Below are 18,524 nucleotides of genomic sequence, written 5' to 3'. Positions count from 1 at the left end.
TGTCATTGTTCTACACAAAATACTCTGTCAAAGTGAAAAGATAATTCTACAAATTAATACAAGTTAAACTAAAATATATATTTGTTGCATAAGTATTCATCTCCTTTGTTTTGGGAAGACTAAATTAGTTCCGAAGTAACATTTGGCTTAACAAATCACAAAAGTTATGAACTCACTCTGTGTGAAATAGTAGTTGACATGGTTTTTGAATGACTATCTGATTGAGGGGTTAAATGTCTTTCCCTTTCCTCTGTCCCCCAGACATCATCAAGTATTTAATTTCAAGAAGACCAGGGTGCTTTTATAAAAGCCGCATGAAGAAGGGCAGTGATTGGTAGATGGGTAAAAATAACAAATCAGACATGGACTATATCTTGAAGCACGGTCAATTTGATAATTATGCTGTGGATGATTTATTAAACAACCACCCAGACACATCAAAGATGCAGTTGTCCTTCTGAACTGAGCTGCAGGATCGGAAGGAAACTGTAAAGGGATGTCACCATGAGGCCATTGGTGATTTTAAAACGGCTACAGAGTTCAGTGGCTGTGATGGGGGGAAAAAGTGAGGATGGATCAACAACATTGTAGGGACTCTACAATAATGACCTAAAAGAAGTTAAAAGAAGAATAAAAATATACAGAATAAAAGTATTTCAAAACATGCGTATGTATGCAACAAGGCACTATAGTAATAATGCAAAGGAATACACTTTTTGGCCTTTTTGGCAAATCCAACACATCACTGAGTAACTGTTTCCTTGTATGGGTATGCTTGACCTCGGCAAAGACGGGTGAGTTTTTCAGGATAAAAATTAACGGGATGGCGCTTAAGCACAAGCAAAATCCTAGAGGAAAACCTGGTTCAGTCTGCTTTACACCAGATACTGGGAGATTAATTCACCTTTCAGCAGAAGAATAACTTTAAACACAAGGTCAATCTAAACTGGAGTTGCTTACCAAGAAGACGGTGAATGTTTCTGAGTGGCCAAGTTATAGTTTTGACACAAATTGACTTAAATCTATGGCAAGACTTGAAAGTTGCTGTCCAGCCATGATCCCCAACACCTTAACAGAGCTTGAAGAATTAAAAAAAATAATAATGGGAAAATATTGAGACTTACCCAACAAGATTTACAGCTGTAGTTGGTGATTCTAACATGTATTGACTCGGGGGGGTGAATACTTATCTAATAAAAATATATTACTGTTTTATTTTTCATTAATCTTCTAGAAAAACAAACAAGTTATTCCACTTTGACAATAGAGTATTTTGCGTAGGTGGTTGCCAGAAAATGACAATTAAATCCGTTTGAATCCCACTTTGTAACGCAATAAAATGTGAAGACATCCACAGAGTGTGTAGACTTTCTGTAAGTACGGTATGTCTGCTGCAGAGAGACGATGGAGCACGAGAAAGTCAAGAAAGTAAAACTGCTGAAAACATGTTGACTCACTAGTTAAGAAGATCGAGAACAAGCTATAGGACAAAACATACCAGAGTTGTGGCGCAGATACAGCCGACTAGTGCTAGTTAAGGCTACCTAACAAAAACATACAGTACCCGTATCAAGTTTGGACATCTACTCATTCAAGGGTTTTTATTAATATTTACTGTTTTCTACATTGTAAAATAATAGTGAAGACATCAAAACTATGAAATAACACATGGAATCATGTAGTAACCAAAAAAGTGTTTTATATATATATATATATATATATATATATATACTGCTCAAAAAAATAAAGGGAACACTAAAATAACACATCTTAGATATGAATGAATTAAATATTCTTATTAAATACTTTTTTCTTTACATAGTTGAATGTGCTGACAACAAAATCACAATGGAAATCAAATTTATCAACCCCATGGAGGTCTGGATTTGGAGTCACACTCAATATTAAAGTGAAAAACCACACTACAGGCTGCTCCAACTTTGATGTAATGTCTTTAAAACAAGTCCAAATGAGGCTCAGTAGTGTGTGTGGCCTCCACGTGCCTGTATGACCTCCCTACAACGCCTGGGCATGCTCCTGATGAGGTGGCGGATGGTCTCCTGAGGGATCTCCTCCCAGACCTGGACTAAAGCATCCGCCAACTCCTGGACAGTCTGTGGTGCAACGTGGCGTTGGTGGATGGAGCGAGACATGATGTCCCAGATGTGCTCATTTGGATTCAGGTCCTGGGAACGGGCGGGCCAGTCCATAGCATCAATGCCTTCCTCTTGCAGGACCTGCTGACACACTCCAGCCACATGAGGTCTAGCATTGTCTTGCATTAGGAGGAACCCAGGGCCAACCGCACCAGCATATGGTCTCACAAGGGGTCTGAGGATCTCATCTCGGTACCTAATGGCAGTCAGGCTACCTCTGGCTAGCACATGGAGGGCTGTGCGACCCCCCCCCCCACCACCATGACTGACCCACCGCCAAACCGGTCATGCTGGAGGATGTTGCAGGCAGCAGAACGTTCTCCTCTGTCACATGTGCTCAGTGTGAACCTGCTTTCATCTGTGAAGAGCACAGGGCGCCAGTGGCGAATTTGCCAATCTTGGTGTTCTCTGGCAAATGCCAAAACGTCCTGCACGGTGTTGGGCTGTAAGCACAACCCCCACCTGTGGACATCGGGCCCTCATACCACCCTCATGGAGTCTGTTTCTGACCGTTTGAGCAGACACGTGCACATTTTTGGCCTGCTGGAGGTCATTTTGCAGGGCTCTGGCAGTGCTCCTCCTTGCACAAAGGCGGAGGTAGCGGTCCTGCTGCTGGGTTGTTGCCCTCCTACGGCCTCTTCCACGTCTCCTGATGTACTGGCCTGTCTCCTGGTAGCGCCTCCATGCTCTGGACACTAGGCTGACAGACACAGCAAACCTTCTTGCCACAGCTCGCATTGATGTTCCATCCTGGATGAGCTGCACTACCTGAGCCACTTGTGTGGGTTGTAGACTCCGTCTCATGCTACCACGAGAGTGAAAGCACCGCCAGCATTCAAAAGTGACCAAAACATCAGCCAGCAAGCATAGGAACTGAGAAGTGGTCTGTGGTCACCACCTGCAGAACCACTCCTTTATTGGGGGTGTCTTGCTAATTGCCTATAATTTTCACCTGTTGTCTATTCCATTTGCACAACAGCATGTGAAATTTATTGTCAATCAGTATTGCTTCCTAAGTGGACAGTGATTTCACAGAAGTGTGGTTGACTTGGAGTTACATTGTGTTGTTTAAGTGTTCCCTTTATTTTTTTGAGCAATATATATATTATTTTGAAATTCTTGAAAGTAGCCATCCTTTGCCTTGATGACAGCTTTGCACACTCTTGGCATTCTATCAACCAGCTTCACCTGAAATGCTATTCCAACAGTCCCGAAGGAGTTCCCACATATGCTGAGTACTTGTTGGCTGCTTTACCTTCACTCTGCGGTCCAACTCATCCCAAACCATCTCAATTGGGTTGAGGTTGGGTGATTATGGAGGCCAGGTCATCTAATGCAGCATTCCATCACTCTCCTTCTTGGTCAAATTGCCCTTACACAGCCTGTGATGGTGTATCGCAGCAGAATGCTGTGGTAGCCATGCTGGTTAAGTGTGCCTTGAATTCTAAATAAATCACTGACGAGTGTCACCAGCAAAGCACCATAGAATAAGGCTGTAACGTAATAAAATGTGGATAAAGTCAAAGGGTTTGAATACTTTCCAAATGCACTGTATTCTAGTGCCAATGTACTACAAAGTGTACAGTTGGTTTGACATTTGTAAACCCTGTTGCTAGTTAGGGGACCGTCAGTAAATTACACAATGTACATGGGACAATATTTTAAGTGGTCAATAGCTCCAAATTTCTTTTAGTTAACCTCAAACCAACTATACATTTTAGAAATTCATATACAAATATTGAAAGCATTTAATGAGACAACTAAAAGATTTGCAATATGAAAATATTGTCCATTTGCATTGTGTCATTTATTGACTGTCCCTAACTAGCCCCCTGAGAAAGACAAGACCATGTCAAACCAAATTTACCAGCTGGCTGAAGCTAATTGGCGAAAGAAGATGGCTAACTAGGCAACTTCAAGACACAAGACCAGAGGTGTATTCATTACGTCTTGCAACGGAAACCTTTTATCTTTTTTAAGAACCAAACAGAAGCACACAAAAAAGAACATGGATGAAATGGGGAGGGACCTACCTGATTTTGTCCAATAAAAACTTGTTTTTGTTGCAAAACATTTTCTGTTTGGAGGAAACAGTTTCTGTAGCAGAATCGCCGTAATGAATACACCCCTGGTTAGGTTATCTAGGGTGAGTGACGGACTAACTGTGTATCGTTTTGGCAGAGTGGATGTACAAACACTTGCCATGTGCGAACACACACACACACACACACACACACACACACACACACACACACACACACACACACACACAGAGAGAGAAACCCACATGAAACTACCCAAAGACGACTCTTTTGTATTCAGTCATGGCCGCTACACATGTTAATGTGAACCAAACTGAAAATGTTTAGTCGAGTGTTGTAGCCAGCTGTATCTGCTGAGGGAGTAGCTAGTGCTTGTGTAACCGACTGCTACGGCCCCTGGCTGTTGAACTAGATCCCGTTTGTCCACAGAAAAAGACCAATGTAAACAGCTGTTTGTTCAGCTGAAACTCTCCTCCTCCCTTTAGCCAACTTCAACTGGCCAGACCTGAGACCTCCCATGCTTATGGTCCCAGCAAGACTTTCATTTAGCACTTTGACTTCAACACCGAGGTGGAAAACTTTAGAAAATACTAGTTCTTATACAGTAATTGTTCTATTTAAGAGAACTGATCTCCGTTAACTGAAGTGAATCCTATGTTGAAAATTGACCCCATGTCGAGAGCTGGGTCTCCTACTCCTTGAATGTGTACTCAATTTTGTGTTATTTTATTATTGTGAGGGAGTGACTGGACCAGGTGACTCAGTGGTTCAGATCCACCATAGTGTTTTCATAGGTATGGTTTAGCTGCTAGCCGGTGGCACTTTACCCGTCTGGCACTTTCTCCGTCTCCATGACTACGGCATGAATGTCGGCCTCCGGTTTACCTGCCGAACAACTGGGTTGCTATGGGCACCATGACACCCCACCAGTCGAGAGGGCGTTTAGGGCGGCTGACTAAAAATACCCCCTGCCTGCTACCCTTTAAACGGCATTGGGTGTCACAGCTGCTCAGTGCTCACGAGCAGCACAGAGTTGAGCAGGAGAAGAGGGCCAGCTAAATAGTGCTGTATGAACTGAACACCCGTACAGGGGTGATCCTACTTGAGGCCTGCGTTACAACCTGGGCCTGCTGCTCTGTTGATCCCAGGAGTGACAGACACTCCTTATTGCACTCCTACTTTGACTCACCAGGCCTATACCAAGGTTTCCTCAATTCATCGGTGCCTATACCTTTTCGAATGTTTTGTTTAAGCCTTTTTTTCCTTTTTATATCCAGTGTCTCTTTCAAATACAGTGCCTTCAGAAAGTATTCACACCCCTTGACTTTTTCCACATTTTGTTGTGTTACAAGTTGGGATTAAATTCATTTAATTTTCATTTTCATTTTGTCTACGATTTACACTAAATACTGGTGTCAAAGTGGAAGAAAATGTATATTTTGTCTTTAAAGAAATGTCTAAAACACTATCTTGACTACATAAGAATTCAACCTCCTGAGTCAATACATTTTATAATGACCTTTGGTAGTGATTACAGCTGTGAGTCTTTCTGGGTAAGTCTAAGAGCTTTGCACACCTGGATTGTTCAAATTTGCCATTTACATTTTTTATATATATTCAGAATTCTTCAATCTGTCAAATTGGTTTTTGATCATTGCTAGGCAACCATTTAAGTCTTGCCATAGATGTTCAAACAGATTTAAGTCAACTGCAGCTCAGCCAAACGGGAACATTCACTGTCGTCTTGGTAAGCAACTCATGTAGATTTGGCCTTGTGTTTTAGGTTATTGTCACGCTGAAAGACAAATTAATCTCCCAGTGTCTGGTGGAAAGCAGACTGAACCAGGTTTTCCTCTAGGATTTTACCTGTGCTTAGCTCCATTCCATTTCCTTTTTATCCTGAAAAACTCCCTAGTCCTTAATGATTACAAGCATACCCATAACATGATGAAGCCATCACTATGCTTGAAAATATGGAGAGTGGTACTCCATAGTGTGTTGTATTGGATTTATCCCAAACGTAACTGTTTATGAATACAAAGTGTTAATTGCTTTACCAAATATTTTTTTTCTGTTTTACTTTAGTGCCTATTGCAAACAGGATGCATGTTTTAGAATATTTTTTTGTTCTGTACAGGTTTCCTCCTTTTCACTCTGTCAATTAGGTTAGTATTGTGGAGTAACTACAATGTTGATCCATCCTCAGGGATCCATCCAATGTGGTTGCATCTGTTTGAAATTCACTGCTCGACTGAGGGACCTTACAGATAATTGTATGTGTGGGGTAGAGGTGAGATAGTCATTATGTTAAACACTATTATTGCACACAGAGTGAGTCCATGTGACTTGTTAAGCACATTTTTACTGCTGAACTTATTTAGGCTTGCCATAAAGGATTTTAATCATTATTGACTCAAAGACATTTTAGATTTTCATTTTTAATTCATTTGTCAAAAAAAAAAAGGGGTATTGTGTTATAGGTCAGTGACGAAGAAATCAGAATGTAACCCATTTAAAATGTTTACATTGTGTAAAAAGTCCAGGGGTGTGAATACTTTCTGAAGGCACTGTATGTGTGGAGTCAATAGCTGGTACAGTAGGCCCCTACACGGGGTTGGGTTGCGTACATAATTAACATTTAATTTGATATTAGGCATGGAGTCATTCATGAATGGAAGATGAGAAGAAGAGTGATGTGGCAGTAGTAGGTGATGTAATAGTCATTGCTGCCACTGTTATTCATCTGTTTTAATAATTTAGTAAAACATTTTTTTGCATCTGAGCTCCAAGAGTGTGCAGCTTTCTTTTATTTTCAAGTTTAATAATTTAGTAGACATGACATGCCTATTACTTCAGTGGGAAAGATTGCTTGTTTATTTATAGAATATATATCATTTTCAAAAAAAATGTTTAACCTCTTTTTCTCCGCAATTTCGGGATATTCAATTGGTAGTTAGTCTTGTCCCATCAATTCAACTCCTGTACGGACTCGGGAGAGGTGAAGGCCGAGAGCCATTTGTCCTCCGAAATACGACCCTGCCGAGCCGCACTGCTTCTTGACACACTGCTTGACACACTGATACGCCACAGCAGATGACCTTAACATTTTGTAGAGCTTTTAAAGTTGTGAGTAAATTATTGGCTTTAACGGCAGAACCGTTAACTTGTAAATGTTTTCTCCTTTCTTGTTTTTGTTTTTAGGCTCGAATAGCATTCCTACAAGGAGAAAGGAAAGGTCAAGAGAATGTAAAGAATGATCTAGTTAGAAGAATAAAGATGTTAGAATATGCATTAAAGCAAGAAAGGTGAGTGTATGGCTTCTCTCTTTAACTTGAGGCAATAACTTTGACATATGGCCAAGTTCAAACTGTCTCATTGGCCATTGCATGTACATTTTGTGTGTGACTGCAGTCAGTGGAGGCTGCTGAGGGGAGGACAACTCCGTTCCAGCTATTACTATGAGCCGTCCTCCCCTCAGCAGCCTCCACTGACTGCAATGTAGAATTTATTATCTCATTACATTTACTAAACTCTTTCATTTGTCTTTTCTCTACCAGAGCAAAATACCATAAATTAAAATATGGAACAGAATTAAATCAAGGTGAAGTTAAGATGCCTAACTTTGAACCAGGTACAGACCTCTCCTGTCTCTGCTATAAAGTGAAATGAACGGAATATGTTGATATACAGTGGTTTCGATAACTTTTCTTCCGTGAGGTTTGCAGAAGATACCAAAGACACAGAGGTCCCTGCTGTACCCCAGAACAGTCAGCTGACGTGGAAACAGGGCAGACAGCTCCTCAGACAGTGAGTACGCCGACACCGCATACCTATAGGGCCTCGCATCCAGCTAGCATTCTAACACGTTTATAGATCAAGATTAATTCCCATCAGGGTCTGTATTCATAGTGTCTCATCATGCTGATCAAGGATCAGGTCCCCCTAGTCCATGTAATCTTATTCCTTATGCTCTAAAATGTCAAACTGATCCTAGATCAGCATTCCTGCTCTGGGAAGCTTTAGGTACACAGGCCCAGGTTTATTTAGCTAGCTAAGTCATTTGGATGTGTAATTCCGTTTCTGTCCCAACAGATATCTTCAGGAAGTAGGTTACACGGACACAATACTAGATGTGCGGTCTCAGAGAGTGCGTTCGTTACTGGGCCTATCCGGCTCGGAGCAGAACGGCTCTGTGGAAAACAAGAACCTGGAGCTGATCCTCAACGGAGGCGAGTCTCCAGCCAAACCAAAGGGACAAGATATGAAAAGGTAGTTTGTTAGGCCTCATCTGATCCTGCACACTGCCAATCACTTCAGTGAAGATCCAACTGACACAATGTTCACTTTTCCTGACGAAACTGAAATCACACTCTCCACTTTTCCTGGCAACTTCCTAAATGGCAGATTTCTGATGGACTCTGCACATTGGTGCCTCTGTGTGTTCAGAACAGTATGCTCTGAATAGCATCCATCCTGTTTCATTTAATTTGCTAATGAAATCATTTGCAGCGTCGCCCTCATTGCTCTAAATAGTTGTTTTCAAACTGTTTTTCTAGGAATCCAGGAGACGTTCTGGAAACATTTAACTTCTTAGAAAACACAGACGACAGTGATGAAGATGACGATGAGGAGGGAGACCTGATGGAGGATATAGACAGCGGCAAACACACAATAAAAAAACACAAGATAAAGGTGAAGACCTCTTTGCTTCAGACGGTGACATCTGAAGCCCCTTACTAATGTTGTTGTAAAATGTACTGCCAGTGTCAGCACTGTGTAATGGGTGTAATAATGGCTTGCTAAGAGCAATACTTGTCTCTTGACACTAGACTTGTATCCTCAGATCTGATTATGAATGTTGATAGTTATCAAGAGAGAACCTTTAAATGCCTGCTGTGTAAAATAGTTCACCACAATTTAAAATTCGGTACATGAGCATGTGGAAGGAGAATACCAACAACCTTTTATTTGACAAGTATTGTTATTATATACAAGTATTGTATTAACTGTGTACCGTATTTGATCCCAGTGTGCCATACCTGGTGGCTGACTGTGTTTGTCCTCTGTCCAGGTTGGGAACGAGGGCCTGGCCTCTGACCTTCCAGACGATCCCGACACGGAGGAGGCTCTGAAGGAGTTTGACTTTCTGGTGAATGCCGAGGATGGAGAGGGAGCAGGGGAGGCCAGGAGTTCAGGGGACGGGACCGAATGGGGTAAGAGGGTATAACATATCTCCTGCTGAGAACTAGCCTATACCCCATTGTGTCCCCATTTGGAATAAATGCAGCCATTTGTATCAATGAAAATGTAGATTTAGCCTGCATGGGTGTTGGGTAGAGGAACTGTGGCTTGGACTGTGTGTGTGTGTGTGTGTGTGTGTGTGTGTGTGTGTGTGTGTGTGTGTGTGTGTGTGTGTGTGTGTGTGTGTGTTAGACATGTTTTCCTCTACCCATCTGTGGGCCAGTGGTAGACATGTATTCCTCTACCCATCTGTGGGCCTGTGGTAGACATGACCCATCTGTGGGTATTCCTCTACCCATCTGTGGGCCAGTGGTAGACATCTGTGGGCCAGTGGTAGACATGTATTCCTCTACCCATCTGTGGGCCAGTGGTAGACATGTATTCCTCTACCCATCTGTGGGCCTGTGGTAGACATGTATTCCTCTACCCATCTGTGGGCCAGTGGTAGACATGTATTCCTCTACCCATCTGTGGGCCAGTGGTAGACATGTATTCCTCTACCCATCTGTGGGCCAGTGGTAGACATGTATTCCTCTACCCATCTGTGGGCCAGTGGTAGACATGTATTCCTCTACCCATCTGTGGGCCAGTGGTAGACATGTATTCCTCTACCCATCTGGGCCAGTGGTAGACATGTATTCCTCTACCCATCTGTGGTAGACATGTATTCCTCTACCCATCTGTGGGCCAGTGGTAGACATGTATTCCTCTAGACACTACCCATCTGTGGGCCAGTGGTAGACATGTATTCCTCTACCCATCTGTGGGCCAGTGGTAGACATGTATTCCTCTACCCATCTGTGGGCCAGTGGTAGACATGTATTCCTCTACCCATCTGTGGGCCAGTGGTAGACATGTATTCCTCTACCCATCTGTGGGCCAGTGGTAGACATGTATTCCTCTACCCATCTGTGGGCCAGTGGTAGATATAACTGAAATATTGAGTAGTGGAGCGTGTATTCTGATCTGCGCCAAGAATGGCCTACCCTGTGCCATCTCAGTCACGCCAATGTTGCGTCAGCATTCCTCCTCACTTGTGCACAGGATATTCTGAGCCCCCTCCCCTGTCCTCCCCTGGCCCTGCCACACACCTCACTACTGCTGCGTGCCCTGCTCAAAATCCCAGCCTCTCAGTTCAGTCACACTACCCTCAGCACAACCCTCCACAGTGGCCGAGAGAAAGGGTTTACATACAGAGCACCAGTCAGACCCGCTAGTCTTATTGCTGGTCTTATTTTTCATGTGTTTTTTTTGCAAGGGGCCTAACCCGTGTTTAGGAAATTGTTTCATCGCATGTCTCATTGTTATTCACTCAAGGTTTTGACTTCTACCCAGTGAAATACTTTCTACTATGTTAAGACATAAAAACCTCTCCAGCCATGTCACTAAGTCAATCCACTTAGTGTGTGCTCTGCAGTCTTGCCATGCGGGGGAATGTTTTCACACCCCACTGAGAGGCTGAGCTCTTTGTCTAGGTGTGGCCTGTATGTCGTTTACTAAACCTTCTCCTCTCCGTCCTATTCTTAGCCGAGCCCTTACCGTTTCCCTCAGGCGGGGGCAAGTCCTTTATCATTGGCTCTGATGACGTGTTGGAGAGTTTCCTGGGCCTGGGAGACCTGGCTGACCTCACCGTCTCCAACGATGAGGCTGACTACAGCTATGATGTAAGCAACTGTCAGCCCTGAACCATGACCCCCTGAACAGCACCAACCCCTCCCTGAACCCTCCTCTCATCCTGTACCCCTCCCTGCCTCTCTCTCTCTCTCTCTCATCCTGTACCCCTCCCTGCCTCTCTCTCTCATCCTGTACCCCTCTCTCTCATCCTGTACCCCTCTCTCTCTCTCCTTCTGTACCCCTCCCTCTCTCCTTCTGTACCCCTCCCCCTCTCCTTCTGTACCCCTCCCTCTCTCCTTCTGTACCTCTCTCTCTCTCTCTCCTCTCTCTCTCCTTCTGTCCCCTCCCTGTACCCCCTCTCTCTCTCCTTCTGTACCCCTCTCTCTCTCTCCTTCTGTACCCCTCCCTCTCTCCTTCTGTACCCTTCTCCCTCTCCTCTCTCTCTCTCTCTCTCTCTCTCTCTCTCTCTCTCTCTCTCTCTCTCTCTCAACACCTCACACATGCACACAAAGCGCTGAGAGAGCGGAAGGTTCTGACATGTGTTCATTAGGGGCTTGCCGTGCTCAAGTAGTCCTAGTGCATTACATCCTCCAGTGCTGTTAGCCCCCTAGCTAATTCACCACCAACCTGTCTCTATTATTCACTCCACAGTTGTTTAAAGTTGCTGTTCTCTTTTCCTCCCTTGTCCGGTGTCTATTTTTAGCTGCCAGCCAATAAGGACACGTTCAGGAAGACGTGGAATCCCAAGTACACCCTGCGCAGCCACTTTGACGGGGTCAGGGCTCTGGCCTTCCATCCTGTAGAGCCTGTCCTGGTCACCGTGTCTGAGGACCACACACTCAAACTGTGGAACCTACAGAAGACCGTACCTGCCAAAAAGTACACACACTGTTGGATATCTTGTCATTATGGAATGTCTCATTAAATCAAATCGGTCCGAGAAACCTTTTTTAAAGAACTTTGTTTCTTCTTTAGAAGTGCCTATTTCGATGTGGAGCCCATTTACACATTCAGAGCCCATGTGTAAGTATCTAATAACCAGAAGGAACTGTGGTCATTGTCTATAATAATACAATAAAACTATTTTCAATCAGTCAGGAAAAACTGTTTTGTATATGGCTTTCTCTCACGGTGTAAGCATGGTTATGAAATGTCACCTTTCTGATACGCCTTTTCCTCTCCTCAGTGGGCCTGTGCTGTCCCTGGCTATGACCTCCAGTGGAGAGCAGTGTTACAGTGGAGGGATTGACCACACAATACAGTGGTGGAACATCCCCAGCTCCAACGTGGACCCTTATGACACCTACGGTAAAGGTTGACACATCCTCAGCCCCTCTTTAGCGTGGCCAATGTATCTGTCTAGCCTCTGTCCCTTCAGACGTTGACCACAGTAACAGAAGTCAGGAACACTTTAATTGAGCCATCATATTATTTGAATTGACTTCTATTTTCTATCCCTTCATTTTATTCCAATCGCACCCTTGAGTAATCAAATAGCTGTTTTTCCTCTCTTATTGTATGGGTGTCACTGACCCTGTCCCCTCCTCCAACGCCTCAGACCCCAGCGTCCTGGCTGGAACCTGGCTGGGCCACACTGACGCTGTGTGGGGGCTGGCCTACAGTGGCATCAAGAACCGCCTGCTGTCCTGCTCCGCAGACGGAACCGTCAAGCTGTGGAACCCCCAGGAGAAGAACCCATGCATCAGCACTTACAACGCAGAGAAAGGTGAGGACACAGGGCATAGAAGTAGGCTTAGAACACGGGGCATAGACGTAGGCTTAGAACACGGGGCATAGACGTAGGCTTAGAACACGGGGCATAGACGTAGGCTTAGAACACGGGGCATAGACGTAGGCTTAGAACACAGGGCATAGACGTAGGCTTAGAACACAGGGCATAGACGTAGGCTTAGAACACAGGGCATAGACGTAGGCTTAGAACACAGGGCATAGACGTAGGCTTAGAACAGCATTACATTATTAAGGCCCAATAGCTTACTGATGTCCATTTCTCTTACGCCTTGATCATGCTGACAGCGTCATTGTGTTTTGGTACACCAGAAGTGCATTCATTTCCAATGGAACTCTGCGTTTGCCTTTAGCGTTGCAGAGGCAGTGCCTTCTGTATGGCTCGTACGTTGGATTGATCAAACTGTGTGCGTAGATGGCTTGACAGAACTGGTAGCAGAAGGTGAATGATGAACTTTCGTTGCGCACCTATCCAGATGACGCTGTTGGTTTGATCGAGGCATTTGAACAAAGTTGGAGTAAAAAGTAATTGTAAATGACAAGTGAATTTTATATCAGATGTCTTTCATCTGCTCCCTTCATCTAAGAGTTCCATTTGGTAAGAATAGATTTGACAGCCATACAATCCAAATGCTACGCACTTTAACTTCCCCTGTAGTGTGGGGGGCTCGTTTTTCACACGGACATAACATGACAATGGCACTTGACTGCGGCCCTGTGTCAAGTGGCCGAGGTCGGACATTGGAGGTGCAAAAAGGCTCTTCAACTGGTGTGTGTGTGTGTGTGTGTGTGTGTGTGTGTGTGTGTGTGTGTGTGTGTGTGTGTGTGTGTGACAGAACACGGCATCCCCACGGCGGTGGACTTCAATGGCTGTGACCCCGCCCACATGGTGGCGTCCTTCAACACGGGCAACGCTGTGATCTATGACCTGGAGACGTCCCAGGCTGCCGTGGTGTTCGCCGGTCAGGGGGAGAACAGTAAGTCTATTGCACCTATCATTTAGCAGCAGGACTACAACAACCCTAGACCAGAGCCTTTCATCATTTAGCAGGAGGACTACAACAACCCTAGACCAGAGCCTTTCATCATTTAGCAGCAGGACTACAACAACCCTAGACCAGAGCCTTCAATCATTTAGCAGGAGGACTACAACAACCCTAGACCAGAGCCTTTCATCATTTAGCAGGAGGACTACAACAACCCTAGACCAGAGCCTTTCATCATTTAGCAGCAGGACTACAACAACCCTAGACCAGAGCCTTTCATCATTTAGCAGGAGGACTACAACAACCCTAGACCAGAGCCTTTCAACACAACCAGGGAGACTATGGGCCATAAGCTCAGTTAGAAAGGGGAGAACATATAAAATGACTTACTGAATTACATTTTCTATGGGGTATTTGGGTATACAGAAACATGTTATGGGGAGTTTGGGTATACAGAAACATGTTATGGGGAGTTTGGGTGTACAGAAACATGTTATGGGGAGTTTGGGTAGAAAGAAACATGTTATGGGGAGTTTGGGTGTACAGAAACATGTTATGGGGAGTTTGGGTAGAAAGAAACATGTTATGGGGAGTTTGGGTAGAAAGAAACATGTTATGGGGAGTTTGGGTAGAAAGAAACATGTTATGGGGAGTTTGGGTGTACAGAAACATGTTATGGGGAGTTTGGGTAGAAAGAAACATGTTATGGGGAGTTTGGGTATACAGAAACATGTTATGGGGAGTTTGGGTGTACAGAAACATGTTATGGGGAGTTTGGGTGTACAGAAACATGTTATGGTCCTTCTGTAGCTCAGTTGGTAGAGCATGGCGCTTGTAACGCCAGGGTAGTGGGTTCGATTCCCGGGACCACCCATACGAGAATGTATGCACACATGACTGTAAGTCGCTTTGGATAAAAGCGTCTGCTAAATGGCATATATTATTATTATTATTATTATTATGGGGAGTTTGGGTGTACAGAAACATGTTATGGGGAGTTTGGGTATACAGAAACATGTTATGGGGAGTTTGGGGTGTACAGAAACATGTTATGGGGAGTTTGGGTATACAGAAACATGTTATGGGGAGTTTGGGTATACAGAAACATGTTATGGGAGTTTGGGTATACAGAAACATGTTATGGGGAGTTTGGGTATACAGAAACATGTTATGGGGAGTTTGGGTATACAGAAACATGTTATGGGGAGTTTGGGTGTACAGAAACATGTTATGGGGAGTTTGGGTGTACAGAAACATGTTATGGGGAGTTTGGGTATACAGAAACATGTTATGGGGAGTTTGGGTGTACAGAAACATGTTATGGGGAGTTTGGGTGTACAGAAACATGTTATGGGGAGTTTGGGTATACAGAAACATGTTATGGGGAGTTTGGGTATACAGAAACATGTTATGGGGAGTTTGGGTATACAGAAACATGTTATGGGGAGTTTGGGTATACAGAAACATGTTATGGGGAGTTTGGGTATACAGAAACATGTTATGGGGAGTTTGGGTATACAGAAACATGTTATGGGGAGTTTGGGTATACAGAAACATGTTATGGGGAGTTTGGGTGTACAGAAACATGTTATGGGGAGTTTGGGTGTACAGAAACATGTTATGGGGAGTTTGGGTGTACAGAAACATGTTATGGGGAGTTTGGGTGTACAGAAACATGTTATGGGGAGTTTGGGTATACAGAAACATGTTATGGGGAGTTTGGGTGTACAGAAACATGTTATGGGGAGTTTGGGTATACAGAAACATGTTATGGGGAGTTTGGGTATACGGAAACATGTTATGGGGAGTTTGGGTATACAGAAACATGTTATGGGGAGTTTGGGTATAAAGAAACATGTTATGGGGAGTTTGGGTAGAAAGAAACATGTTATGGGGAGTTTGGGTGTACAGAAACATGTTATGGGGAGTTTGGGTAGAAAGAAACATGTTATGGGGAGTTTGGGTGTACAGAAACATGTTATGGGGAGTTTGGGTATACATAAACATATGTGAAAATCAAATAAATACTGGGTAACATTATAAATAAGACTCTCTGAATAATTTTAACTGCTAATGATATGGTTGCTTTTTCCTTTTTATATATATATCTCATATCCTAGACTACTAACTTTGTACACAGTTTTAATGGTCTGTCCTCATTTCGGGTGTTGTATTAATAGTGACTGTGTTGTGACCCATTCTCTCATCTGTGTGTTTTCAGCTCTGCCTGGAGCCAACCACATCAACAAGGTAGTGAGTCACCCCACCCTGCCTGTCACCATCACGGCCCATGAGGACAGGGACATCAAGTTCTTTGACAATAAATCGGGTACGTGAACAGGGGAGTACACAGTGTTCAGCTAGCTACTCTGACTGACTGACTCAGTGCATCAGAGCCTAGATGGGAGAATGACTAAGACCAGTCACATATAGAGAGTTGGGACTGTTTTGTACATGTTCTATAATCTGTCTGCCTGCCATATCTCTGTACTGACTTGTGTATGTCTGTCCTGTTGTGTAGGTAAAGTGATCCATGCGATGGTGGCCCACCTGGATGCTGTCACCAGCCTGGCTGTGGACCCCAACGGGATCTACCTGATGTCAGGAAGTAAGTACAAGCAACATACCTGTGGGGAATTTTTAAAGGGCAGCATTCGATGGTCACCAGCTTACTGGTTCTGATTCTAAGACTAGTATCAATATTCTTCTACACATTTGTATCCTATGACAACACACTCATGTAAAATTCAGGTCGTGCTGATATCCAGAGAGAACTTTGCTGATCCTTACCTTCCTTTCCTTGTTCCTCCTCCGTAGGCCACGACTGTTCAATCCGCCTGTGGAACCTGGACAGTAAGACCTGTGTGCAGGAGATCACTGCCCACCGCATGAAGTCTGACGAGTCCATCTATGACGTTGCCTTCCACCCGTCTAAGGCATACATAGCAAGTGCGGGGGCCGACGCCCTGGCCAAAGTATTTGTGTAGTAGACAAGCTCTGCTCTGCCAGACTGAGCTGAGCGTGTAGACACAAAGAAAGAATAGACTGCTTCACTGCCTTGTGTAACAAGAGTAGCAATTTTATGACACTACATTGACGCTGCCTCCCTCCATCCCTATTGAACTCTACACTTGACGGAAACCAGGTGCCAAGGAGACTTATGCCAGGCATGGTGAGTGGAGGAGCGACCAATCAGTTGTCTGTTTTCGAACACAAAAACATTTAACTGTAATTTACTGTAAGTTAAAAGCTGGAGTTAAACAAGCCAGTGTATGTAGCCTTTTGACTAGGTTTGAGCTGAGCTAATATCTGTCCTGTAGGTATACTTCAGTGACCTTGGATGGAGTGGCTGTCGTATGCGTCAGACAGTGGGTCGTGAGAGAGAGCGAGAGGTCGGGACTGGGTCACGTCTTTTAATCTGATTCACACAACTGGGCTGACCCCGACCATGCTGAATTGGCTTAGATATGATCTTTTCACATTGTTCTTTTCACCATGTTTCCAGTAACTATGGTGGATTTGTGACCAGGCCAGTACAGCTCAGCTTGACTCGGTTTATCTCGCTAGTGTGAAAAGGGTATTTAACAGGACTTGGCCACAGCCCCTGGTGGGCCGACCGGGAGACCCTGCGGCGTGGATTCAGTTCACGCTAAACACGAGTCACAGGCGTCCCCCTCAACAACCATGTAGCGAGAGAAAAAATAATATGAATTGAACTATGTCAATCAACTTCACTTTAGCATAGGTTACATTACATTTTTTGTGTAAAAAAAATAGTTTTTATAATCCTTTTTATATAAATATAGTCCGTCAGAACAACACTGAAAAAGTTGTTTGTTTAAAGAAAAAAAAAAGAATATTTATTCCTGGTTTGAACCCTTCCATCACAGCTCATGCTGTCCCCTACAACCCTGATCTGACTTATTTTTCCCGTGTCACAGAAAACACTCGTTGATCTCACCCTTCCTAACCCTAGGATGCCATCTCTTACATTGCTTTGACACCGCCAGGTCACGGCAGTAAAGCCTAGGACTAAAAGAAGCCCATTTTAAATGGCTTCCTGCGAGCTCTTTTTAAATAAACTGCAGCATCCTATCACTATGTGATATTTTTGTACACCTTACTGTATTTGAGTTTATTTATCACAGGTTATTAGACATGTTAATACTATTTATTTCACTTTCTGTTAGTCTTATCCGTTCAACTACAGACATGGCCCAAGGATCTCTAAGATTGGGCTCTCAAGTGAAACTGGAACAGTGAATAGAAAACAAGTGAAACATGTAGGTTCATATAAAATGCAATCTGATGTCAGTCTGAGGTATCAGTTTGCCTTATTCTGTTAAATCACTGCTTTGAAGCAAGCATGGAGTGTAACTGTTTCTTTATTAAGGGATTGGAATAGCAAACGTAAGCTTAATCACGGCTCAATGTTTTGTTTGGTTGTACTATTTTCCTTTTTATCTTGCAGAACGGTTTTATTTTCAAACGTACGGTGTAGCTAAGACTGTTTTTGTTTTGTTTGTCATGCATGATTAATACAATCAGTCTTTTTTTCTAGACTTCCAAAAAAAAGGTTCTGATCAGTTTGCGAATGTTGATGTTTTGTAAGGTTTTTGATTTACAAACTATGAATCAGCAGATTTTAAAGATTGTACCACATTCAACAGTTCAAAAGTAATGTATATAAAAATGTCTATAATAAATATTAAATGGTGTACCTGTACATAAAGTCT

General features: G+C 43.6%; 1 protein-coding gene across 2 annotated transcripts in view; it reads left to right on the top strand.

Moving 5' to 3' along the window:
• The window catches only part of strn3 (striatin, calmodulin binding protein 3), a 24,905-nt gene extending 6,399 nt beyond the window's left edge, over nt 1–18,506 (top strand). The window contains exons 2-17 of one of the 2 annotated variants that reach the window (XR_008086282.1): nt 7,400–7,503; nt 7,756–7,829; nt 7,924–8,005; nt 8,291–8,467; nt 8,755–8,890; nt 9,270–9,411; nt 10,967–11,103; nt 11,757–11,932; nt 12,029–12,076; nt 12,240–12,361; nt 12,612–12,779; nt 13,639–13,779; nt 16,010–16,117; nt 16,310–16,396; nt 16,606–16,960; nt 17,109–18,506. Coding sequence is in view for 1 of the 2 variants with exons in the window: in XM_052486434.1 (XP_052342394.1) it covers nt 7,400–7,503; nt 7,756–7,829; nt 7,924–8,005; nt 8,291–8,467; nt 8,755–8,890; nt 9,270–9,411; nt 10,967–11,103; nt 11,757–11,932; nt 12,029–12,076; nt 12,240–12,361; nt 12,612–12,779; nt 13,639–13,779; nt 16,010–16,117; nt 16,310–16,396; nt 16,606–16,775 (1,872 nt within the window). In the remaining variant the exon portion in view is untranslated. Of the gene's footprint in view, nt 1–7,399; nt 7,504–7,755; nt 7,830–7,923; nt 8,006–8,290; nt 8,468–8,754; nt 8,891–9,269; nt 9,412–10,966; nt 11,104–11,756; nt 11,933–12,028; nt 12,077–12,239; nt 12,362–12,611; nt 12,780–13,638; nt 13,780–16,009; nt 16,118–16,309; nt 16,397–16,605 lie in introns of both variants that reach the window. The other variant, XM_052486434.1, reaches the window with a different exon arrangement.
• The last annotated feature ends 18 nt before the right edge of the window (nt 18,507–18,524 follow it).

This window comes from Oncorhynchus keta, chromosome 29 (assembly GCF_023373465.1).
Source record: "Oncorhynchus keta strain PuntledgeMale-10-30-2019 chromosome 29, Oket_V2, whole genome shotgun sequence".
NCBI lineage: Eukaryota > Metazoa > Chordata > Actinopteri > Salmoniformes > Salmonidae > Oncorhynchus > Oncorhynchus keta.
Note: the sequence above shows the minus strand (reverse complement) of the source record. Positions and strands in the feature narration are given on the sequence as shown.